Here is a 26,374-nt window from a genome sequence, read left to right on the forward strand (position 1 = left end):
CAGGAGTACAGTGTTGTCTTGTAACTTAGCCAACAGGGGGCCCCCCTCTCCTCCACCCCTCACTCCAGCCGGGGTAGGCCTCTAATGGCCCTGGGTCTTGGGCGGCTTGGGCTCATGGATGACAGCAGCTGCCGACAGCCAGGGCCCGATGGCCCGAGCAGTGCTCTGCTTGGCCACACTGTAGTGGCTGATGACTGTGTAGAAGCGGCTTCTGGAGTTGGGGTCCTGGGCTGAGTAGTAGGCATCCAGAGAGGCCGGGATGCAGCGCTTGTGCTGGGGAAGAAAGAGACAGAGGAATCAGCAGGCTGCTTCCCACCTGCTCTGCCACAGGCCACCCGATCCAGAGTCCGCCAGGCAAGAGCACCGACGCAGGCCTCCCCAGCACCTTGGCCAGCAGCATCACCATCACCAGGTCTGCCACGGATGAGGCCGGAGAAACAGACCTGATGTTCATACTGATTCAAGGCTAAAGAGCCGGCCTCCTCTGCCTGTTGACTGGATGGGTGGCGGGCACTGCTGGTACCCACCACATCCCCATATGGCTGATCCAGCCACCCCCTAGTGCTTCTCTAGGCCACTGTCCACACCCAGAGGTTATTTATTTTATTTCTTAAAGTTTGTACTCGTGTTTCTTTTCTCTTATATCAAAAGTTATAACACTGACATCCAGTCACGTACTGCCTCACGTTGGGGTGTGTCCCAAGAAATCCATTGCTGGGTGACTTTGTCATTGTGCAAACATCATAGAGGACTCACACACCTAGAGGGTTTGCCCTACTACACATCTAGACTGTGTGGTACAGTTCCCAACACCCACACGGGACCACCATGGCATATGCAGTCCACCATTGACCAAAGCGTCATTAAGTGATGCCTGACTGTGCGTTTGCATCAGACCACGATGTACACAGGACAATCAGAACGAGCGGGTTTGCCTGCCAAGAGCCAGATGTTGTGATGTCTCTGCAGATCCCTGTATCCTTAGGATCTATTAGACGAGGGGTGTCCATACACTGTATTATGCAGTCATTTGAAGCCTTTATTTTCTTTGTAATTTTATGTCCCCACTTGATACAGAGCTAGGTTCTTGGTTTATCTTGTTCTTAATTTACAAAGGTTACCTTTCTCTTATTTATTTTTCAAAAACATGTCAAACATGTATGTATTTCAAGGATAGATATATAGCAAGCTATATCCAGGAAGCTTTGCTTCCATCCCTGTCCTCTCCAGTCTGTTCTCTCCTTTCCCACTGAGTAACTCATTCTTGTTTTTAAATTGATCCCTCCAGAATTTCTTTCTGAAAAGTTAATCAAATGCCTTTTACCTCTCATTTCCTATTTAAAGGTGAAACTTTTTCTACTTCATTTATCCATATTATCTGTGTGTTGTCTTTTTTAAGTTTTTGCCTTACGGTGCATGCAAAAGCTGCAGACTACAATACCACTTGATCCCCTCACTCTGGAATACACTATCTGTGCTCTTGGAACATTCTCTTAACTAAATGCTCTTAACCTTTATTTCCTCATATATATAATAGGAACAAATCAGCCTCTTTTTTAAAAAACAGTTGTATAAACCAGTTGAGATAATATTTATGGAAATATCTAGGAAAGGGCCTGACATAAAACAGGTACACAGTCAGTGGTAATTGTAAATATTAATGGTATCATTTCTTTTTTCTCTAAAACAGATTCTGTTTTTATTGCAACTAACATTTTTTGGTAGCTCATTATCCAGTAGGCCCTTTGCTAGTTGATATTACTTAAATTTTCTCCTAAAGGCCTCAGCAAAGTCCTGTGGGCAGGTGTTATCAGCCCCCATTTTGCAGGCAAGAAGACTGAACTCAGAGGTCATGCAGCTGGCTCAGCTCTTTAAGGGAAGAGAGCAAGCAGAGTGAGGGTCAGGGGAAAGGGACACAGTTGCAAGTCTAGAGGAGACAACCTTAGAAATACCAGCTCTCTTCACTCTTCTGCAGGGCCCCTACTGGGGTAAAGAAACAGCCATTGGGCCAGGAAGACCTATGACAGGCAGAGGTTTCTGAGATGGAACAGTCAATATCAAGGGGTAGTGAGCTTCCCTCATGCTAACACGAAGTCCAAAATTGGACCACCTCCTGACCCCAGCAAGCACCATCTCAGGAGAGGTGCCTACTTGAGACCGAGTCTTTCACAAACACCAAAAACTCTTTGCGAGATATACCACATTTTAAACAGACTGTGGGAGGATGCCAAACCCAGGATTTGGATATCAATGAGAACACATTGATAAAACCCCTAAATGAAGGTGACAGTTACCTATGGCTACCCACCTGCCAGAAGCCCCTTACCTTATAGACAAATCCCTCTGGGCAGCTGTGGTCATAGGTGAAGGCTTTATAAACCACCAGGAACACAATGCAGGCAAGGAAAGCGAGGGCCAGGCTGACAAGGATGGTGACCTGGAGGAAATAAAACGGAGTGTCATCCAGACTCGGTTTGCCCACCTTCAGTCTATGCACAGCCTCCAAACCCTACAGCTGGCAGGCAACATGGTGTGTGTTATGGTTTGGCCTTCAAAGTTTCATGTTTTGATGTAGTTAGGCCTTGTGGGTGGTGATTGGTTCATGGAGGCAACACTTTGGTGAGTAATGATTTTTCATGAGATCCTATGAATTTTACATCTCATGAGCAGAGAACTGGTAAGGGTTCTTGTAAGAGTAGGTTGCTAAAAGAGAGACTACAAGCTTCTTATCTCTCTCTGCATGAGCCTGCCATGGAAGTGACGTGCTTACACTGGCCATGTTGTAAGCCAGCCTGATGCCAGGCCTTTGACTGTGGACTATGAGATAATAAACCTCTATTTCTTCATAAATCACCAGATCTCAGGTTTCTCTGTTAGCAACACTCACAGTCCCCTTTGGGTGTAGTGGCTTCAATCCCTGCTTCACATCGGAAGGATCTGAAGAGCCTTACAATGCTGATGCCCAGGTTGCTACCACCCCATGGGTTCTCATTTAATGGGTCAAGGGTGGATGGATCCAGGACACAGATGGTTTTACACACTCTCTGGTGATTATAATACACAACTAGGGAAGAGAAGCACTCCTCCAGGGCAAGTACATCTAAGTGGTTTTCAAGTTGGCTGCTCATTATTAGACTTATCCGAGCAGCATTTAAACCACACTGAAACCATCCCAGACCAATCACATCAGAATCTCTGGGGGTGGAGACCAGATCTGAGCATATTTTGAAGCCCCAAGGTCATGCCTGAGTCAGGCAGGGTCAAGAGGAATGCTCTATGTAAATAGAGTACCCTCTATGACCGTCAGAATGAAGGGTCCAAGGGCGAGTGGAGGGTGGAGCCTACCCTGTGGGATTCTGCCCAAGCCAGCCTACCCAACATGGTCCATAACCCCAGAACTAAGGTGAATGGATGCTGTTTTAGCTGAAGGAAAGTTTGCCTCCTTGGTTTGAATTTTGGCAACTTTTGCAACTCAGGGTCTGTCATTCCTGAAGAGCCCAGGGAGGTCACACAGCAGACAATGGTGAATCAAGCATGGCATTGAGACATCACATCTACAGGGTGGGAAAGGTGAACAGATGGATGTAGGCACTTGCAACACAATAGGAAACACCATAATTGGGCCATCAGCACAGGGGCTATGGATTTAGCCAAGTCGACACTTGAGCTGGGTCTGGATTCTCCATGTCTGAGTCAGCATCAGCTGTTGGGATGGAGTGGAGAGCTGGAGCTTTCTGAGTTGTTTCCAGAGTGGACTTCCTGCAGGGAGATCTCAGCGGGCCATCCCGCAGATCCAGATTGCACTGTGCTGCCTTTCTCTTTCTGAAGGGTTTGTTGAATCCGAAGGTCTCACACATTTGATCCCTGCAGCAAGGCTCCCCGATGCAGAGAATGAGCCTCAGAGGGCTGGAAAGAGAACCTCCCACTTCTCCACAAAGCACCTCTGAACATGAAAGCCTGACTGCACATCAATATTTATTGACTTGGTTTATATAACCTCATTCCTCAGAGATGTTCCAAAGCCCTTGGTTTCACCTCTTGAATTTAACAACCTGGGCCTAGCAATAAACAGCTCGTTAGTTCTCCAGTGCTAGGTTTGAATGCTTCTTTAGAGATGTGATCCTCACCACACTAAAACATCCTCTGTTCCCTGTCTCCTTGTTCATGTACTCACTCACTCATTTATCCATTCATTACTCCACACATATTTATTAAAGGGCCTACTGTGATACAGTCATTGCCTCCAGGAACTTACAGAAGGAAGAAAGGCAAACATTGAATGAGCAAATAACCAAGGAAATAATTACAAAATGAGAACCGCACAGGCTCTGGAACAAAGTGTAGGAAGAACACTTCAATAGATTGGTCAGGGAAGAAGAAGGAACCACAAATGGGGACCCCAGGCCAGAACGTTCCAGGCTTTCTCAAAGACCCTAAAATGGAGGTCTAGAGGGCCAGGAAGGAGAAGCCTGCCTGTAATAGAGGGTCAAGGAGAAGAGAGTACAGAGGTGAGGTTGGGAGGGAAACAAGAGTGGTCTAATGGGCGCTGGAGGCCAATATCATCGTGGGCCTGCCCAGGAGAGGAGCTTCCAACAGCATCCATCCTGCAGCTTTCTGGGTACCGGTTCACTCAGCCTGGCCCTCCTCGGTCACCCTTCAGCTTCACAGGCCACCACTCCCTGGCTCACCCTTCCGTCCTGTCATCCTCAGCCTGCTAAGAGATCCTGCTTCTCTGCTTCTCTGGGCTTTGGTCCCAATCTGGAACTCCTATGTGTCCTTCCTCATTAAGGAACACATCTTCTCAGCCTTGGGCCCAGCCCTGAGCACCCCTTCCCCTCTCTGGAGCTGGAGCTGCTTCCGACCCTTCAGAGTATGCCGTGCCGTCATTACCGCCTCACCCTTCCCTGCCTTCCTTCTGCTGCTAATGCCTTGGGCAATGAACAAGTCACATCCTTTTCTCTGGACCTGGCATGGTGACACACAGAGTGGGGCCCAGGACCATCTCCTGGACTACGGTGCTGAATTGAATTAAGACCATGCCCTCTCCCAGGCATACACAGGCATACTAACATACAACCGGGTTCAACCACATGTGTTCAGGTGGAAAAGAGCCCTGGAGTATCTGCACTTCACCTTCTGCTCTTGTCCATCCCTCAGTCAAACCCATCAACCACCAACCCTACACACATCCTCAAACAAAAGCACCTTTGCCTCGAAAAGAATCAGGTTGGATTAGTATCTGCGAACACATCCCAAATATCTCTCTTAAAGCTTTTGAGGTCCAAGAGAGGATAGAGGAAGAACTTACACCAGAGGAAAGAGTCACCAACTGTGGCAAAGGTGTGCTGAGACGGCCACCTCCCATGCTCCATGCCTCCATGGGACAATACAGGATGCTAAGAGTTACCAGGAACTTACTGGATACTGTCACCACAATCTAAAGTAAGTACAATTAGTGCCCCAGTTCTTCTGATGGGGAAACCAAAGCTCTGAGAGATTTAGTGGCATGCCTGAGGTCCCACAGTTGGCAGAAGATAGCTCCAGACAAGGCTCCAACATGTCTCATGGGCACCTCATATCCACAACCTCTCCAGCATCTTCCACCTGTCACAGTGGAGAGCAGCATTGTCCACCCCTTAGGGTCCTGCCTCCTGTAGCCATCTAGTCTCCCCTGCTCCCCCAGAGCCAGTATGCAGCTAGCCAGCAGTTCTAGTAGTTTCGACCTATGGCATAGCTTATTATTGTTCCCTGATGTCTTCATGAAGTCCCTGTCCAATATCCCCCTACCCCCGGATACAGCGGTCTCGTCCCTGCTCCCAGCCTGCAGCCTCTTGGCATCCAGTCATTCTAGACTTTCCAACAAGCCAACAAGGTCATGCAGCTGCCCTGAAGGACAAGCAGTCACACCTACAGCACCAAATCTTAACTCCTTCACCCAGCAGACAGGGCCTGCCTGCTTCAACCTCAATTTCTTATTTTGGCCTTCCGGAGCTTTCCCCACCCCCACACTCTTGCAGATACCCATCCTGATGCTCAGAATGTCAGTTCCCACCTCCCAACCCACCAAGTCCATGCTCATCCTAGACCCAGCTCAAGTGTTCCCTCTTCCCTGAAGTCTTCCCCAAAGCCCTCAGACAGTACTAGCCACTGTCCTGTCTGCTCAGAGCTCTTGGAGACACTTCTCCCAGTGCACTCTGATTAACCTCACCTGTCTGCTTCCTCTCTCTCGAAGCAAATGGGACACTTCCCACCGCCATTTACTAAGCAATGATTATATGCCAGGCACTGTCCTTGGCACTATACTAGGACTTATCTTGTGAAACTCACAGAGGCCCATGAAGTAAGTACGGTTGTACCTTCTTTTCTTAGCATGAAGACACTGAGGCACAGAGAAGTTATGTGCTTTTCTCAAGGTCACACAGCTAAGGGGTAATATACTCAAGAGTTTAAGTCTGTGAAGTATGGCCTGGGCTGTTAGCCTGTTCTATGCTCCTCATAAAGCATAGAGCAAGGTGTTTATTTATTAACTGAGTGCCAGCTGTGTCAGAGATCATTCTACACACTAGACAGACAGTGCTGCAGAAGACGGTAGAGGCCCTGCTTTTATGAAGTCTACTTTTAACTCCTGTGAAGGAGTGTTCTCTTCTGAAAAGGGGGAATAATGGCATTATCTGCTCCTCAGAGTTCTGAGGATTAAATTGGATAATGCATGTGAGGCCCTGTAGCAGTTGAGTGGTGGTGCTCCCCAAAAGACATCCCTACATCCTGATCTCCAGAATCTGTAAATTTGACCTTATTTGGAAAAGGATTTTTGTAGATGTGACTAAGGATCTGAAAATGAGACTCTCCTATTTTACAGACATACATCTAATGAGAAATGCCCTAAAAAGAGACATACAGAGGGACACAGAAGCAGCCATTTGAAGAGGGAGTCAGAGAGTGGAGTAATGAGGCTGCAAGCCAAGGAACACCCGGCACCAGCAGAAGCTAGCAGAGGTGAGAAAAGGCCTTTCCTAAAGACTTCAGAGGGAGCGTGGCCCTACTAACACCCCAACTTTGGACTTTTGGCTGCCTGAAGTGTAAGAGGACACGTCTGTGCTCTTAAGTCATTAAGTCACACAGTTTATGGTATTTCGTTATGGCAGCTCCAGGGAATTAGCATAGGCCTCCCCAACAATGCCCGGTAAACAGGCGGTAACTATAAGCTCTTCCGTGTCTCCACCTCACCTGCCATGCTCCTCAGCATGTACTTCAAAAGCTCCAGCCACCTGAGAAGACCGCCATGTTCTCAACATGAATCACTTCAGTAGCTTTTCAGTCCTTCTCAGGGTACTCCTCGTCATGTATTAAAACCCAACTCATCCCATGTCACCTCCACTGAGAAGCCTTCCCTTGCTTATTTGTGCTCTCACTCCACTTGTGCACCCCTCTACCTTCTGGCACATGGTCCCCTGTGTCACGGTTATCTGTTCTGTTGTGGGTGTCACACAGGAACGGATCATACTTGGTCATCTCTGCGGTCCCCGCTTTCAGATAGTGACCTGGCACAGATGGGGAAGGTGCTAATGCATCTCTCTCATTCCCTACCCCATACTCTTTTTCTCATTTTTGGCACAAAGTACTTCCTGGACCAAGTTTTCCAGACTCACCTTAACTGTCCCACAGCCTGACAGGCGGCAAGGAGAGAATGGAAGAGCCCAGTGGATAAAATCACTGTGAAAGGGCATGTGAAATACAGTCTGTGTGGCACTAGAAGAGCCATGAGTTGCTCCAGAAGTGATCTCCTCATCTGTATGCCATGCTGCTGGATCTTCCATTCTGGGCAATGCCGTCGTAGCTGTGGCCCCATCCCAACAAAGTTCCTTATCTTGCTCTGCCTCTGATGAGCGGTGTGACCTTGTTTCACCATGCTGAGCCCCTGTTTCCTCATCTGTTAAATGGGAACTAAAAAGTCCCACCCCCAGGACTGGTGTGAAGACTAAATGAGATGACACCTATGAACTAACTGCCTAGTGCGTCCTGGTCTTTGGGCTTAACCGGTAGCAGTCATCATTTATTGGCTACTCAATAATGCACTGGGTACTGTGGCAAGTGACTTTTATGTATTATCTCCTTTAAACCTCCTGATAGACCTATAAGTCTCTATAAGTCATATATTTACATCTATGGAAAATGAGGCACAGCAGGGCTTAGTAACTTGTCTGAGACCACATGGTTACAAAAGAAACAGAGTCGGACTAGAACTCTAGTGTATTTAATTCTGAAGTCCTCAATCCTAATCGCCACCTTAACTGTCTTGGATAAATACTTCTCTGCCCTGCAGGGGCATTTGCTTGCGACAGTGCAGTGAAACAACATGTCATGCACACCACATCCTGTGAACGTTCTGTGGGAGGATTCATCACCACTGACGTGGGAACGCCAGGAGGCAGGAGGAGAGAGGAGAAGAGCAGAAACCCTCCCATGTCTGCCAAGCCAGGATGCTGGCCCTGGACCCTCGTTATGTCAGGAAACCTGAACTTCATTACCATTCAGATACTGCAGTCTTTCATCATCACAATATCCAATAAGCTGTCCTTTTTTATGAAGCATGCAAACCCTGGAAACCTCAAAGCAATAGAATCACTTACATCAGGGAAATTAAACTTTGTGGGAGATAAAAACAGAGCTGCCCGACAGACATTCATCTTTTGTATGTGGCAGCTGGAATCTCCACAGACGGAATTAGGCCACTTGGCGCCTTCTTTCTGGCTGAGCCCCAAAGATCCTGACAATAGAGCTTAAGCAGAAGTGAGGGGATCACAGCCTCCATAAATTCCACCCAAGTGACATTCTGGTTTTCTTAGCCTTTCTCCTAGTCCCCGGTAGTGAATGCAGCAGAGCCTTTGAACCAGAAGGTCTGGACCAGAAGCTCAGCTCCATCACTCACGTACTACATGACCCTGGGCAAGCTGCTTACCCTTTGGAATTCTCTCTTATTGAAAGCTGCTTCGCCCTGGTGCTGTAAGGTTGAATGTGATAGTGCATGAAAGCCCTCAGGATAGGCCTGGCCCACAGTAGATCTTAACTCTTCACAAGAATGACTTAGTTAGCATGTATGGAGTGCATATGTTCATCATAACATTCCATGGCCTTGTAACTCTTTGAGGTGGGTACCATCAATGTGCCTATTATACAGATGTTGTATCAGAGGCATGTATATTGACGTTACATATGCGAGGGGCAGGATGAGGGATTGAATTCAGGTCTGTCCAACTCAGAAGTCTAGCTGGCTAACCAAATGTTAGGCTACTTATAAACCTATAGCCATATTAGAAGTACTTTATTAAAAACAATATTGAAAATACAACAGGAAAAAAAAACTATGATCCTGCTATTATCTCAAATTCATTTTTATATACTTCATTCTTGCTCCTACCCATATGCATCCCAGCATAAATTTTGACTCCTGTTTCATCCCATTTTTCACATTTGTGACCCCTCCAACTTTTTACAGCCACATAAAACATCCTCAAATAGTAAGTCTGGGTGATGGAGACCCAAAATAGACCTCAACTTCACCATCTGCAAAATGGCTCTAAATCATCACACTCACCTACACAAAACTGTCATGAAGTACAACCAAGGAGAACAACGCAAAAGAAAAGAGTGCCATGTCAATGCTAAGATGGCAAACTGCTGCTTCTTGTTGCATCATCACTATTGTTACAATTAGTATATAAATAACTGAATTTGGTTCTGTTATTTCCTCAGCATGACAGTCATTGGGTATATACTGTGCCACCATCACCTGTGATCTGTCACAACAAGCAATGACTGATAACACCTTCAGGGTAGGGACATTCCTCTCTCCCTGGGCTTCCTCAAGCCCTGAGAATCCTGTCCCTTGAAGGAGTTACTAGAGATTCGTGTTGATAGGACAGAAGAGCAGCTCTGATGTGGACCATCTCTTCTTTGATCTCTCCTGCCTCCTCTGCCTAATTCAACTTTTCCTGCTGGCCACCAAATGGATCTTCCTAAACTGCTCTTTTGAACATAGTATGGTGACATTAAAAACCCTCCTGACTTCTTCTTTTTTTTTTTTTTTTGGAGAGGATTTTTTGCTATAGGGCACATGTGCTCACCAGAAAGACAGAGAGAGACAGAGAGATAGAAAGCAAGAAATCACCCCCCAGGGGGGATGGCCACGCTGCAATCCCTTCTCCTCCATTCTCCTCTCGGGATCTTGGGCACACACACATACGCGTGCCCGGCGTGAGTTTAAGCCACCGGGTCCAGGACTCGAACTGTGGTCTGCTACATGGGAGTCCAGAGACATACCCATTACACTAACTGCTGGTCCCCCTCCTGACTTCTTATTCTCTTGGCATAGAGGGTCCACAGTTTCACCACCTAAGGAGATTGATCAGATGCAGCCCTGAGCACTATACTCATAAATTCTGACTTCCTTGGTCTGCCATGACACTCACAAATCAACATTATTCACACAAATCCAAGAAGTTCAAGTGCAGATAACCCGGAGTCTGTCTTTACAAGGCAAAGTCCATAATCTTCTGTGCAACTTCTAAGAGGAGAGGGCAAGGAACTCACATATCTTAAGTGTCAATTATGCAGCACCTGACATTTATTATTATCTCACTCAAACCTATCCAGAAGAATCTCACAAAATGGATACTGTTGATTTCCCTGATTTTCAGATAGAGAAACTGAGGACTAGAGTGGCTGAGTACACTGTTGGATTATTCAATTTATCCGTAGTGAGCAAGACCTAGATAGCGGCCAGATCTGTCTGGACCCAAAATATATTTTCTTCCTTAGCACTCAGTGTCTTTGTTATCTGGCCCCTGCCTACGTGTTCCCTTTGGAGAACGTCACACACAGGAAGCCCACTCCAGGGCTCTCATGGCCATCAATACTGGATGTGTTCACATACCACTCTGTGTTATCATGGCTTATTGACCCTCTAGCCTGCCTACCATGAGCTTCCCAAGAGCAGGAGCTGTGTGGCTCAGTGATCTCTGCTGAACTCTTGGCCTGGGTCTGGTACAAAGAGCACTAGAGTAAACGTTTAAGGACTTCCATCCTTGTGCTTTAGCCAAGGCCTGAAACAAGACAGAGCAGGGCCAGGTCACCTCTTCATCCCAAGGGCATTCAATATACATCTTGACTATGGTCCGAGGAGTACAACTATTGTGCTGCTTCCCAGCCAACCCACTTGTCTAGATACAGCCTGTGTTAACATCTCCATGGAGACATGAGTCCTGCAGCCTAAATAGCTTGTTTCATTAAGCTACTTTAATTCCTCAATCCCTTTTCTTGGCAGAAAGTTGATTTAAAAAAAAAAAAAAGATGAAGAAGAATGAAAGAAAAGCAAAACGAAAAGAATCAGGTCAGCAAAACTGGTTTGGAAAATTAAAAATCACCTCTAAGTTCCACTGTGTGTCACTGCTAGACATGCCAGTGGGTGTTCTAAGCCAGATAAACTACTCCACATCTTCCAATAATCCCTGTGATGGTGAAGAGTAAGCCTATATATTCGATAAGGTGGCACACACAGCTGTACCTCCTCTGGATACAGTCAGCCATGTTGGGAGGAGGCAGAATTTCTACCCCTCCACTTAATGTGCTCCTGTTATCACAAAGAGGATGGAATTTCCATACAATCTTCTACCTCCTTACTCTCCCACACAGACACACAGATACACTTTACTTGGGAAGGATCTTAAAGGGAGTTTTCACAGAAAAGAGTTCACATATCCAGCCTGAAACTGCTACCCTTGGAAGGTCAGCTTGCAAACTTGACCCTCAGCTGGCATCAGGGGACTTGGATTTTAGGTGTATTGCCACTATTCCCAGCACTGATTTTTAAAAAAGTGGCTCACTGTGTTTCAACTGTATGAACAATATGGCTTAGGCTTAATACCTTCCCTTCTGGGAGCCTGGAACTTGGGAAGGAGCTCAGGGTACCTAGATGATCAGCTCCCATTAAAAACACTGAGCACTGAGCCCTAATGAACTTCCCTGGTAGACAACATCGCATGCAAGTTGTTAGAATGCACTGCTGAGGGGATTAACTCCACTGGGGGAGAACTCTTTGAAGCTTGTGCCTGGTTTCCTCTGGACTTTGCTTCATGCTCCTTTTGCTTTTGCTGATTTTGCTTTGTATCCTTTCACTGTAATAAATCATAGCCATGCATATGCTAAGTTCTGTGAGTCCTCCTGGCAAATCATCAAACCTAGGGATGGTCTTGGGGACCTCCAACACAGCTCTCTTCTCTATCTCTCTTCCTGGTTCTCCCTACAGAAGACATTGTGTAACTTATTTTTCAGGGCCTGGCAGGCAATGAGCTATGCATTAGTAGGTACCCTGTGCCTTAAAGGCAGATACAAGGTTCCATCTCTTTGCCTTTCCCTCCCTGCATCCCAGAGCACATGCTTATTTTCTTCTTGCCTTATGGGTCAGGATGAGGGTGAGGGGCTTACCCCTCTGGTGCATGGAGGAGCCTGGGCAACTCTTTTGGGATCTTCCCCTCTCTGCCCCTATGGTATCCTGACCTGGGCTATTGCCCAGTGAGCCTGATGCTAGAAATTGGGAACAAGCACAGTTTTGTCCCCACGATGGTGAGTACTGCCTTCTCACACCCCTCCTAGGGCAAGAGTGGACACAGCAAGAAGAGAAGCTAAAAACTCACTCAGGGCTTCCATCCTAAGTATCATGTCCTAGCTTTGCTCACGGAGAGGATGCCCCTCAGGGTTATGAGTGCTTGCCAGGTAAATAAAGCAGTTTTTTGCCACTTAGGCTCTGTCTCATACACAGATTTGCTTGACAAGGAGCCTCAGAAATATGAGTGATAGGGTTCTGGCACCAAAACTCTTTCTAATCCCTAACAATCTATAGATGTGGGTTAACAGGGCTGACTCCACATCCATGAGTCCCATTCAAGGTGCTCACCAACTATGCCCTTAAATAGTACTTAAAGCTGAGTATACCCTCAAAGCCCCATGCTCCCAAGTCAGTGTATATCTTTCATGTGACCTCAAATGGAACATTTTCCATCAGTCTGCTCTGTCCTAATGAAGAAAGAAAACCAGGATAGTAGCCAGAGCCTTGGATTTGAAGAAGCTCCCACACTTGGAATCCATTCCCATCACTTCCTGGTTCTCCTAGGCCTCAGCTGTTCCATCTGGAAATTGGGATCATAATTGGATTCATACTACCTAATGTAGGGAGAGAATGAGATCACTGTATTGAAATGCTGAGCACAATGTCTGGCACAGAGCAGGAACCCAGAGACCAAGGATCTGGGAAGAATGAACATGCCTTAGGGTCTAAAGTCATGTTCTTTCTGCCTATCCAGGGTTTCCAGTTTTTACATGGTTCCCATTTTTTGTGTGTAATTTTTTTTCAAAGTTTGTTTATTTACTTTACTCATGATAGAGAATAAATGTGAATGCAAGAGAGGGAAAAGAGAACTCAACCTCCAATGGGGCCTGGTCAGTACACAATTGTTTTTCCTCCAACTCTACCCCATCAAAATCTTAGGTACGTGAGCATGAACTCAGCATGAAACTGATAAAGCTGGGATTCAAACCCTGGTCAGCCATGTGGGATACAGCCTCCTTCGCACAGTGCCAAACTGCTGCACCACAGGGCTGCACCATGATTCCCATGTTTTGATCTTTTTTTTAAAATTTTTTTTTTTTTATGTCAAACAGACTGCATTCATTCTATACTAATGGGTTTGTTCTCCTATTTTGGAGTCCTCAAACTCTAGCATAAAACTGAGAATAGGAGAAAACCAGAGTGGCCATAATGTTTATGCTGTTCTGTTTGGCCTAATCAGAAGAAAAGAAATAGTTTCCATCAGGTTTTATGAAATATTGGCATGAGGCTAAAGATGGCTGTCTCTACTGGCCAGAGCTGGCCTAGAGCCAGTGCAGACACTGTAAATGGACTCTCTTCACTTGTAGCTTCTCCCCCTACTATGATCTACACAACTTGAGACACGTTTTATGATATCACCAAGCCTCAGTTTTTCCATCAATAAAATGGGAATTGCAACTGTCTCTCACTTCCAAAAGCACTGAAGCATAAAATACATGTACAGAGATCAACTATCTGGAGTAAATCAGAGCATGTTAAGTAAATGGCATCTAAGTGAATATATGAAAATTATTTTAATCTAGATATTTCCTTGGGTGGCAATGCCAACCGAGAATGACAACGCGGGTCTGGTCATGAGCATCTGTTGATGGTCTTAATTAGTGTCCACTATTCTGTTTGATTCCTTCATTAGAGTCAATTCCTTTGTCTATGACTGTGCTTAAGGGGCAAATTAAGATTTATTAGGTCATCAGGAAAGTCATGATATATTTTTCTTTGTTTTTGTATGCAAAAAATGTGTCATGAATTTCTCAATGACCCAATGTTAAACATTGTGTGATTATTTTAACTTTATTTCTTATTAAGAATTTTAAAAACCAACCCTATAAGGTAAGTCTTATTATTGTTCCTGTTTTATAAATGAAGCAAATAAAATCCACAGACATGGAAACTCACTCAAATGATGAATAGCCAGGATTTAAATTCAGGCGTGACCCTAGAGGCTGTGCATACCTTTCATTTGCTCCATTGTCTCTGCAATAGCTGCTACTAGAATGGCTGCCTGGGACAGATTCTCTCCATCCCCAAACCGACAAGACTGCATTATCATGTTTGGTCAACTCCCTATGGAAGCTCCCCAAAATCCATTAAAGCAACCCGTTCTCTAGGGCACCAATGAATCCCACTAAGTAAATTGCCTTTGAAAGTAAAAGGAAAATGAAACATCTGTGGCCTCAAACTTTATATGAGCAATAATTTAAGAGTCTGTTTCAGAACCCAGAGAGGAGAACTCCCCATGGGAAGCAGTAGTGGTGTAGAAGTGTGATTCTGAGGTATGGAGGCAGGAATTAATTAATATTTGTAGAATCCTTGAAAGAGAAAAAGCCCAATTTAAATTGGAACATTCCAAAGCAATAACTCATTTCCCAATTTAATGTGCTATTGGCATAATCATTAGGAATAAGGAACGTGGGGTTGGGGGCCCTGCTTATATAGGAGGTAAATCTCTGGCTTCCTGAAGTATTTTTCATTTTAAAAATTCAAATTGTTATTCAACTTGGGCCTTTGACAATGAAGCTCTTACAGAATGGGGACGAGGAGGACTTGATTCACAAGGCTGTGTCTTTACAAGGCAACAAAGCAGAGGCAAATGCAAAATAGACCCAGCAGGCTCACCTACCTCTAACAAGCTGTCGAGGGGAGGGGCAGGAAGGAGCCAAGTTTCCCTGACAGTGCCTCTGTGTGAGCTGAGGCAGACAAACACAAGTGAAAGGAGGGGGCATAAGTGAGTCTGAGGCAATGGGCGGGTAGGGGGCTGGCAGGAGCTGCAGGGAACCTGCTCTTCCTACAGGGGCCAGCAGCTGCTCAGCTCCAGACACTCCACTCCGTTGTGAAGCAAGGTGAATGAGTCCCTCAAATGGCCGATCTTCCGATTTCTTTATTCTAGGAAAAGGTAGAGAACTTTTTTTTTAGGAAAAGATGTTAGGAGCTTTCTGTGAAATTTCCCAGTGTTTAAAGTGAGGACAGCAGATCTAAAATGACGCTTTTACTACTTTTTTCATTATTCATTTTAAACCTTTCAATGACTCTGTGATGCCAGGCTTTTTATTCTTATTTTATAAAAAAATAAGTTTCCAAAATAGTTGGCCCAGAATCAGCCAGCCAGTAATCACCCCCAATCTTTTCTGTGAGGGCCAGGGTGAGGCGGCCATTGTAACTTGTCTGAGGCTGAGTGGAAAGCCAGCACCCAGGTGGCACTGTGGGCCCTTGTGAACAACTGTCCAGTGCACGATCGGGGAGGGGGTTAAAAGACTCTGGAATGTGTGTCCACAAAACATCTCCAAATACGTACAGGCCCAACATCTTAGCATCTTCTACCACAGCAGAGGCAGTTGGGAGTGTGGAGAAGGACCTAACAGTTATGGAACAGCTACTGCAAGCCAGGTACTAACTTTATTTTAAGTCCACAGCAATAACTACAGTTTAACTAAGATACTACTATCCCCATCCTTCTGAGGCAAGGTGAGCAGACTTCTCTGAATCACACAGCCAGGTAAGATCAAGCCTCTTCTTTCTGACATTTGCCAGAAAGGTCCACCTGGGCCTCCCTCTTGCCTGGGCTGTTGGACTTCCATCACAACCTTGTGAAACTCAGTAAATAAAGATGTCACGCAGCCTTGCTATTTCTACAGGTAAGTGGTTGTAGCTACAAATCTGTCCCAACATGTGGGCAAATGGGCTTTGAGCAGCAAGATCATGAGTATATTGGCCCCTGCCATGGTGATGATTTTAATTTATCATCAGGAAAATGAGGCCCAACCACGGTGGCACAGGGATAGTGCAATGCTCTGCAAAGCTGGAAGCCACGTGGAAGATTGGGGTTCGATTCCTGGGTCAGTCTGTACACACCAGACACATGCGCACACTCATGATCCTGGCTGGCCAGGGAAGAGGATGGTGAAACCCTGGTGAGGGTACTTGTCTCTCTCTTTCTCTCTTAGAAGAAATAAACAAATAAACATTAGTAAAATAAAAGAAAAAAAAAGAAAGTGAACAGCTACCAAGAGTTCGGGGTGCAGAGTCCTGTTTTGGCTATTCTGAGGCAGGGAAAACGATGTGAGGTGGGAGACAAAGCCTGGCCCAGACATCAGACTGACCTCAGGTCCTGTCTCCACTCCACCATTTACTGACTGTGTGACCTTAAGCAAATGATGCTACTTCTCTGAGTTTCAGTCTCCTTACCTGCGAAAATGGGGTTAACCATAACACCCACGCAGGTCCATTGGCAGGACTTCCTAAGATTCTGGATGTAAAGCTCCCACACGTCAGGTATCAGTACTGTCACTATTATGTAAATATACTTCCTACATACTCCAGTAGAGCCAACTGTTTGACTTCCTGCCACCAAAATAGCCGGATACCCGGCTGGACCGCTAATTTCATCAAGATGGTCTGGTGAGTCACAGCCTTAATTAACTTTCCCATGGTTCTATTGAGGTAGGAATTGAATCAGACTTGCATTTTACCCACTCTCCCTGGCTCCAAATAATGAAAGCACACATCTCTCATAAACTCTTCTGACTCTATAAAGACAAGTAGAGCATCCACTAGACACAGGATTGCACACACATCAGCCTGCACAGCCATAGTGGTCTGGACATTTCCCCAGACCACTAAAACAAGGGCCTAGAATCTTGGGAAATTACCTGCCCTCCACCGAGTTCCCCACGGCAGTTGCAACGTGGGTCCCCAGTTTGTGTACTTATTCAACTGTGCCCTCTCCAGCCCCAGCAGGATGAGGGGTGCATCGTGACCCAGAGTGAGGCATCAGTGTCTTTTCCTTTATGCGGAGATCCTCTTTGAAGAGCTGTGGATGAACCACAGAGTCAGAGCCACTTCCTTGAACAATAAAGGAAGGACAGGGGATGCAGAGGGTGTGGAATGTTCTTCGCCATAGGCTCCATGGAGGGAAACCACAGCAAGCCAGACCATGGCAAACCATTTCCCTGGGTCAGACCCAGGTTTTAACTGAACCATTTGCTCTTTCAGGACGGAGGCCTTGAAGATTTATCCTGGCAGCCTCGGTATCGGTATCGGGGCTTGGCAGCAGTAGGTGCTCCATAAATCTGTACTGAAATCTGCCACCTAACTAGTTTTGTTTGGTTTGATTTTTATTGCACCCCCATCTTTTTTCCAGAAACAACTGAAGGCAACTTCCAGGCTACGTGACTTAACAATCACTAACATTTGCTGAGTGACCACAGTGTGCCAGGTTCTGCTCTGAACACTTTATGTGGCTTTTCCACTGTCTCTTCACAACGATCCTTTGCAATAAGTATTTTTATTATCCTCATTTTAAAGATGAAAAAAGTAGGAATGAGGTAAATGGAAGAAACAAGGATATAGTGGTGGCAGGAGTAAGAACGGTGCTCATACCTGTAGGTTAATTGAATCCAAGTTTTCTAGAAACTACTTACTAAGGATAGGGTAGATTGCTGTTAACATTCAGAGAGTCCACAAGATAAACACAGATTGCTTAGTCTGACCATGGTGGCTTGGTGGGTAATGCAGTGCTCTGCAATACTGGAAGCCATATGAAACAGTATGCTTCAGTCACAGGGTTGACCTATACCCATTGGTGCACAGAGGTGTGCCCACGATGCTGGTGCACAGAAACATGCCCATGATGCCAGTGCACAAAAGTACACCAATGATGCCGGTCCACGGAAGTGTGACCATGCTCCAGAACACAGAAGCTGCCCATATTCCAGTGTACAGAAGTGTGATCATGCTCCAGTACACAGAAGCGCACCCATGTTCCGGTGCACGGAAGTACGCCCATGATGCCGGTGCACAGAGGTGTGCCCATGATGCCGGCCAGCTAGGAAGGGCTGGTGGGGGGGTTTGCAGCATCAGACCTTGTTGAGGGCTCTCCTCTCTCTCTTTCCTCTTCAAAATAAATAAACTTTAAAAAAAATTGCTCAGGAGATGCACAAATGGCTTGTATCTAACTTGTATGGCCCTGGGCAACTCACCTCTCTCTCACCTTCTGCTTTATCCTCTACCCAGAGGGAGTGATTAGAATGATGTCCCTATCATGGGCAGTTATGAAGGTCAAAGGAGCTAACAACTGCGGCAAGCACCGTGCCTGGGACCCAGATGACTCACCAGTAAGAGTCCCCATTCTGCCTTACTTCTGGCCGTGTCCCCCAGTCCATAACTGACAGAGACATCTTGGAGCATGGGTATTTAGCTATGAAATCTGTCAAGGTTGCCCAACCAGTTCATCATTACCTAAAAAGAAGAAAGCAGCTATACATGGAGGCTCAGGGCTTCTCAAGCCTGCCTGCTCCTAATTCTGTGAGCGGTAGGCAGCTGAATGCTTGGTGAGTTCCAGCCTGGACCTCACTCGAAATACATGTTAAAATGAAAGGGGTCTCCAACGCCCCATCACAGCACTGGGATGCACAGGGAAGTCACATTTTTGGTCATCTCCTACAGTTGAGAAATGCAATTGATTTCCCTGGCCTTATTTTCATGTTTTAAAGAACAGTTTCCCCAGGGCTCTTCAGAGAACTGAAGTGGAAAAAAATCTCATTTATATTTTACCATGTAACCCAAAGCTTAGTCATCCAACAGACAACAGATACATGCCTAACGCCACCTAGTTTATAGCAGGCCCAGGGCCAGGCTCATGGGATGCCAGGATGGAATATATGCGGGCTCTGCTCTCAGGAGGGACCTTTAGAAGGCAAGATGAGAAGCACCGTGAGGAAGACGGCACTGAGCAAAGGGACTCCTGAGCCATCCCAGGAGGAGAGCAGGGAAAGGAAGATCCAGTCAGAGAGAACAGCCTATGCAAGGGTCTGGAGGTGTTAGTGGCACACGATAGTGAAAAGTGAGGCTTGAATGGCAAACAGAGGCAGCTAGAAGGAGGGCAGTAAGTGTCAGGCTAAAGAGTTTATTGGGGTACTTGAGAACTAACAGGTGTTGGATATCTGATATTCATTAACATAGTTTCATTTGAATTTTTAAAAATTATTTTACCACTTTGGTAACTAAATTGAAGGGAATAAATATGGCAGATAGGAAGACAAATTAAAATAATTTAGACCTGGGGCCAATAGGTGTTGGTGAAGGCTCTGGATTCCCACGTGATTGACCACAGTTTGAGTCTTAGACTCAGAAACATAAAAATCACACCAGGTGTGTGCAGGTATGTCCCCAAAGTCTCAGGAGGAGAATGGAGAAAGGATTACAGAGTAACCATCCCCCAGGGGGTGATTTCTCACTTTCTATCTCTCTGTCTTTGTGTCCCTCTGGTGTACACATGTGCTCTACTAATTGGCTAAAAAATAACAATAAAATAAAATAAAATAATAATAATTTAGACCTGAACAAGTATCCCATAGCCCATGGACTTCACAGTCCAATACTGAAATAGGTATTTCAAAAGATACAAAAACAGGAGGCAAACTTGTATTCTCTAGCTGCCAATTGTATGTTGATGCTTTATTTGTTACCTACGTATTCACAATAAGGTTAGTATCTCCTTCTTAAAGATAAAATACCTAAAGTTCAGAAGGTAAAGTAGTGGGGGAGGAAAGTCTGTTGGGTTCCACACCCACAGAGCGATGTGGCTTTACTTTGGAGACCTGTATCAGAGACAGAAGCCAGACTCAAACATAAAAAGGATGGACAATTTTTTGTATTGGTGTGTACACTCTGGATACTATGTTCTAGACCCAAGGATGACTATGGTATGGCTAAAGGGTCATCTGTAAATACAGAACACTAAGCTCTATTAATATTCAGTTATAAATGATATTCCTTTAGAATCAAAGGACATAAATGGAAGTTTCAGCTGTATGTCAGCATCCTAGGAACATTAGATTAGGGGCCACGTCTCACACTTCCATGAATCACCCACATCACCTACCCCACGGCTGGAGAGACACAGTGGCTACTCTATAAATACTTATTGACTGGATGGGGCCACTCTGAGAAGAACTGCTGAAGGTAGTTATGATAAAGAAAATAACAATGGGCACATTTCAAAATATAACCTTTCAAAGCTTTAGAGAAGAAGCTGAGTATAAATGGAACTGACTTGTTTATTAATTCTTTACATATTTGCTGAAGACTACTCACACCCTCCCAATAATACGAAGCAAGATGATTTTATGGTAAATTCAAATTTTCTAGGGCATGGAAAAAGAAAAAGGTATGCACTTTTTTTTTTCTTTTTTTTTGCTGAGGCAGCATAATACTATTATCAGACATGACAAAGACAGCACAAAAAAAGAAAATTCAATACAATCTCACAATATTATCAAAGTAATCATTTTAAATAATGTGCTAGCAAACAGAACTCAGTAGTATATCACTGACCAAATGAAAGCATACAAGAATGGCATAACATTTAACAATCTACTAACATAATTTACAAAATATTGAGTAAAGAACACAAACCATATGATTATCTCCATCAATGCAGAAAGGGCATTAGGGAGAAAAGATCTATAAAAATCTAAAGAGTGGGACCAGCAGCTAGTGTAATGGCTATGTCACTGGACTCCCATGTAGTCGACTGCAGTTCGAGTCCTGGACCCGGTGGTTTAAACTCATGCCGGGCTCGTGTGCATGCATGCCTAGGATCCCAAGAGGAAAATGGAGAAGAAGGGATTGCGGTGTGGCCATCCCCCCAATTCCTTGCTTTCTGTCTCTCTGTCTCTCTCTGTCTTTCTGGTGAGCACACACGCCCTATAGCAAAAACCTCTCCAAAAAAAGAAAAAAAAAAATCGAAATAGTGATGGGACCAGCAGTTAGCGTAATAGCTATGTCACTGAACTCCCATGTGGCTGACCACAGTTTGAGTTCCAGACCCAGTGGCTTAAACTCACGCCAGGCGCGTGTATGTGCGTGCCCAAGATCCAGAGAGGAGAATAGAGGAGAAGGGATTGCGGCATGGCCATCCCCCCAGGGGGTGGATTTCTCGCTTTCTGTCTCTGTCTCTCTCTGTCTCTCTCTGTCTTTCTGGGGAGCGCACATGCCCTATAGCAAAAACCTCTCCAAAAAAAAAAAAATCTAAATAGTGAAACACTAGAAATGGCAGAGCTGAAGTTACCAATGCAATTAGATAAGAAAATGACATTCAAAGTATAAAGCTTAGAAATAATATAAGAAAACTAAATATGAGAAAAAGAAAGCAATATTAGCATATGGGCAGATAAAACAATTATCTACCTAGAATCTAAAGAATCAAATTTTTAAATAAATTATTGGAAACAACAATATAATTTGGTAATTGCCCAACAGCAAATAAATATACAACATTCAAAAGCATTTTTATTAAGTATAAATAATAAATGGCTAGACTATACAAGGAAAGAAGGTGATTTTTTTAGAAAATCACCGAAAAATACATACAGTACTTTGGAATAGATTTGACAGTAATTGTAAAGATGATTTTGAATCTCTACAAAGAGTCATGAAAAACTAAAACTTAAACAATGCAAAGTTAAATCTTGTTTCCAGAAAGAAAATCTTAATATTGTAAAGATGTGACTTCTCAAATTGATCTATTAAATCATATAGTCCAAATTAAAAGTAGTCTTTTGGAATCTCTCTCTCTCTTTCACACACACACACACACACACACACACACACACACACACATAAAACATATGAATATTTTATATCCATATATGGATACATAAAACAGGCAAAAATGAGTAAGGAGTTTCTAAAAGGAAGAAAAAATGAGGTAAAAAACCCACAGTTCAGGATATTAAAAAAAAATTCACAGGCACATGAATAAAAAGTTATCTGTTGGGGTCAACTGGTGGCATGGTGGTTAAGGCACTGGACTCCCACATGGCCAACTGAGGTTTGAGTCCTGGACCTGACAGTTTCAAAATCATGCTGGGCATGTGTACATGCATGCCCAAAATCCCAGGAGGAAAATGGAGGAGAAAGGATTGCAGCTTGGCCATCCCCCAGCTCTGGGGTGGTGGTGGGGAGGGATAATTTCTCACTTTCTCTCTTACTGTCTCTCTCTGTCTATCTCCAGCAAGCATACATGCCCTATGACAAAACCTTAAAAAAAAGAAAAGTTATTTGTTGATGACAATGTACATGATACTATCATTGACTTGATTGACCTGCATTTTACCCATGTTGGAGAAACAATGTTGTACAGTGTAAAGATACACAGTGATTAAATGTAAATATAAAAATTATAATAAATAAATGTTTTAAAGATATATAGTAAAACTATGTAAATGAAATAATTTAGTATATAATACCAAATAATTATCAGATCAATGAAGAAGAGAGAACAGAAATACATGTGGAAATGTAATATCTAGACAAGGTTTTATTTCAAATCAAAAAAGAGGAGGATTAACTAATGATCTTAGAACAACTAAAAAACTGCCATTCAAAATATAATGAAATTATATCCTTAGGCTGGCCCACACACTGAATGGTTAAGTGCTGTGCATTGGGAATTGGCTCTCATATGGCTGACCATAATTTGAATCCCAGCCCTGGCAACTTAAAAAATATACCAGATGGGGGCCAGCAGATTGCATAGTGGTTACATCGCTGGACTCCCACATGGCTGACCATGGTTCAAGTCCTGGATCTGGTAGCTTGAAAATAATGCTAGATGCATGTAGGTGTGTGTCCAAGATCTCAGGAGGAAAACAGAGGAGAAGGGATTTGGGCATGACCCAAATCAACCCTGGATGGGGTGATTTTTCACTTTCCCTCTCACTGTTTCTGTCTCTCCCCTCCTCTCCAGCGAATACATGCACCCTATGGCAAAGGCCTCCTAAAAATATGTGCATGTGTGCCTTAATTCCTGATGGGATGGGGAAATGGGGAAAGAATGAGGAGTGACCATACCTCATTGTGGAGTGCTTTATCTCTCTTATCTCTTTCTCTTGTTCTCTTTCTCTCTCTCATACATGCCCTCTGACAATAAAGGAAATAAATTGGATTCTCAACTCATTCTTTACTCAAAAATTCTAGATGGATCAGAATTTTAGCATAAAAAATAAAATCATTAAAGCACCAGAAGAAAACATATACTCAGGATAGAAGAAGGCCTTAATTTTTATAGTCAAACTTATCAATATTTTTCTTTTATGCTTTCTGGAGTTTGTCACTTATTTCAGTCACAGCAAAAGTAAGAAATCTTAAAGGATAAAAAAAGACGTTATACCATAAACAAACCAAAAAGGCAAAGAACAACTGAGAAAATACCAAACAAGTAAGGAAGAATAAGTTTATAGCTTGGAAAAGTGATGACACAAATTAGTAAGAAGGAAAAAAAAAAGTAGTCTAGCCAAAGAGGAAGTTTTCCAGGAAAGAATCAAGTCAAATAGTAAGAACATTGAAAGAGGCCCAGATCCCCATGTCCCCATGTGTCTTAGTCCTTTCAGAATGCTACTTTGAATAGCATAGACTGAGTAGCTTATAGGCAACAGAAATTTATTTCTCTGAGTTCTGGAGGCTAAGAGTCCAAGATCAAAGTTTCTGCAGATTCAGTGTCTGGTGAAAGCCACTTTCTGGTTCACAAATGGCAGTTTTTCGATGTGTCTTCCTGTGGTAGAAGGAGTGAACAGGCTCTTCTCGGTCTATTTTATAAGAACCTAATCCCATTCATGAGAACTCCGCCCTCATGACCTAAGCACCTTCCAAAAGGTCCCAATTCCTAATACCATCCCCTTAGGGTTTAGCATTTCAATATATGACTTTTGGGGAGACACAAATATTCAAACCACAGCAGTGTCAGTGTGTGTGTGTGTGTGTGTGTGTGTGCACATAAAAAACACATGCAAAGGAAGTTTACTGCAGGATGTCATTAGTAGCAGATGACTGAAAGCTAGAACAATAGTGGACTAATTGAGAAAGGTTATAAAACATCTGTCTACGGCCATTAACAAGAACAAAAAGGTTTCTCAATGCAGCATGTGGAAAGGGCTCTGAGATATATTAAGAAAAAACAGTGAAGTACAGAAGGATGCGTATAAAATGGTCCCATTTGAGGAAATGGAAGGAGATACCAAATATGCATGTGTGTGCATACACGTGTATGTATAGGGTCTCCAAAGAGTTCATAGAAAATGTACATTTAAAAGGAAAAATATGTGTTGATTTCAAATTTTTTGACCCAGAATACATAATTTAATTCTATTTTTTGAAGTTCCATTTTGGGGAAAAGAGAATTCTTATGTTCAGAACATAAGAAGAAAGCTTTCCTGAGCTGTCTAACAGAACTTTCTGAAGTAATTGCAGTGTTCTATAAATCTGAGCTACTCAATGTGGCTACTGAGTACTTGACATGTTGCTACTATGACTGAGGAATTAAATTTTGAATTTTACTTCATTATGATTAATTTAAATGTGTATTGCCACATATGGGCTTCCAATTTGGACATCACAAACATACACAATGGATATTTTGGTTAAGAAGAATTATATAGGGAGAGAAAGGGAGACTTTCGTTTTTCAGCTTAGCATTTCTGTACTGTTCTTATTTAAAAAGGCAGGTTACTGACCACCCATTGTATTCAAGGCCATGGAATACATAGTCACAGGGCTATAGAACTGAATCGAGGAATTTCTGTCCTTGAGAACCCAGGCTTCCTAGGACCACAGAAAAAATGTATGTCATAAAATAACTGCATGAAGGAGGCAAAGGTAACAAACTCTGCCTGATGCACAAGGACCTGGAGGAGGAAATGATCACCCTCTCTGACAATGGGCAAGAAAGGAGGGGCTATCAGGAAAGTCTTCACCCAGGAGGTGATGTGTGAGCCTGTCCTATAAATTGGTGTCCTCTTCCCTGCAGCAGAGAGAAGGCATTCTGGGTTCAGGAACAGCTCAGCAGAGTGGAGGCAAGACAGGGCAAGGGGTGCTGATAATTCCATAAGTAACTTGGTGGGGTGGGAGGGACAGTAGGCAGATAGAAGAAGAGATTGAAGAGTTGAGCAAGAGACAGGCTCTGAGGACCAAGTATGGTAGGCTGAGGAGTTTCTATTTTACCCTGAAGGCTAAGGGATGTCCCAGAACTGGTTCAAACAGGGAAGAAAGTGAGTACATGCAAGTGTTAGGAAAGACACTCTGGCTATGCCTTAGAATGTCAAGGCCAAAGACAGGGCCTGGGAATAAGGAAGGCAGTTAAAATCATGCAAGACTTATTTTTATACTTGTCTATAACAAAGAAATAAGGTTATTTATGGACCTAAAATTGCATTTTGTACATTTTGCTTTGTGTCTGAAACTATCACACTTAGACTTATTTTAGACTCTTTAGACTTACATAGTAATGAGACAAATATTGAAATACTGTACTTTTTCCACCTCTTGTAGCAATCTCATCTTTTAGTAAGCCCCTTACAACCTTGACAAGTCTCTTCGTTTTTGCCTTTACTAATTTTTCTAAGTCTTCAAATCTCTAGATCACCAGGATAAGAAATTGAAATTCAGAACAAATATGATTTGTTTTGGTATGACAATTGTGTGAGTCCTGCTTTTAGACTCAGCAGACATGCTGGTAAGTCCTAGACCCAGGCCTTCCAGCCAGGGCATGGGGACATCTGGGGTTGGACTGTTCTTCACTGCGGAGGCCTGAACTGTGTGCATTGCAGTGTTTCACAGTGTCCCTGGCCTCTACCAACTAGACGCCAGTCTCTCTCTCTCTCTCTCTCTCTCTCTCTCTCTCTCTCTCTCTCTCTCTCTCTCTTTCTCTCCAGAAGA

The 26,374-nt window shown here is 44.0% G+C and overlaps 1 protein-coding gene across 1 annotated transcript in view; it reads right to left on the reverse strand.

Annotated features, from left to right (window-relative positions):
• Positions 1 to 6: 6 nt before the first annotated feature.
• The window catches only part of NSG2 (neuronal vesicle trafficking associated 2), a 61,556-nt gene continuing 35,188 nt past the window's right edge, over positions 7 to 26,374 (reverse strand). Inside the window, exons 4-5 of the mRNA XM_006158898.2 lie at positions 2,327 to 2,437; positions 7 to 273 (exon numbers count right to left, since the gene is read on the reverse strand). Coding sequence (XP_006158960.2) covers positions 82 to 273; positions 2,327 to 2,437 — 303 coding nt within the window. The 3' untranslated portion in view covers positions 7 to 81. The remainder of the gene's footprint in view (positions 274 to 2,326; positions 2,438 to 26,374) is intronic.

Source organism: Tupaia chinensis, unplaced genomic scaffold (assembly GCF_000334495.1).
Source record: "Tupaia chinensis unplaced genomic scaffold, TupChi_1.0 Scaffold000612_1, whole genome shotgun sequence".
In the NCBI taxonomy this organism is placed as follows: Eukaryota; Metazoa; Chordata; class Mammalia; order Scandentia; family Tupaiidae; genus Tupaia; species Tupaia belangeri.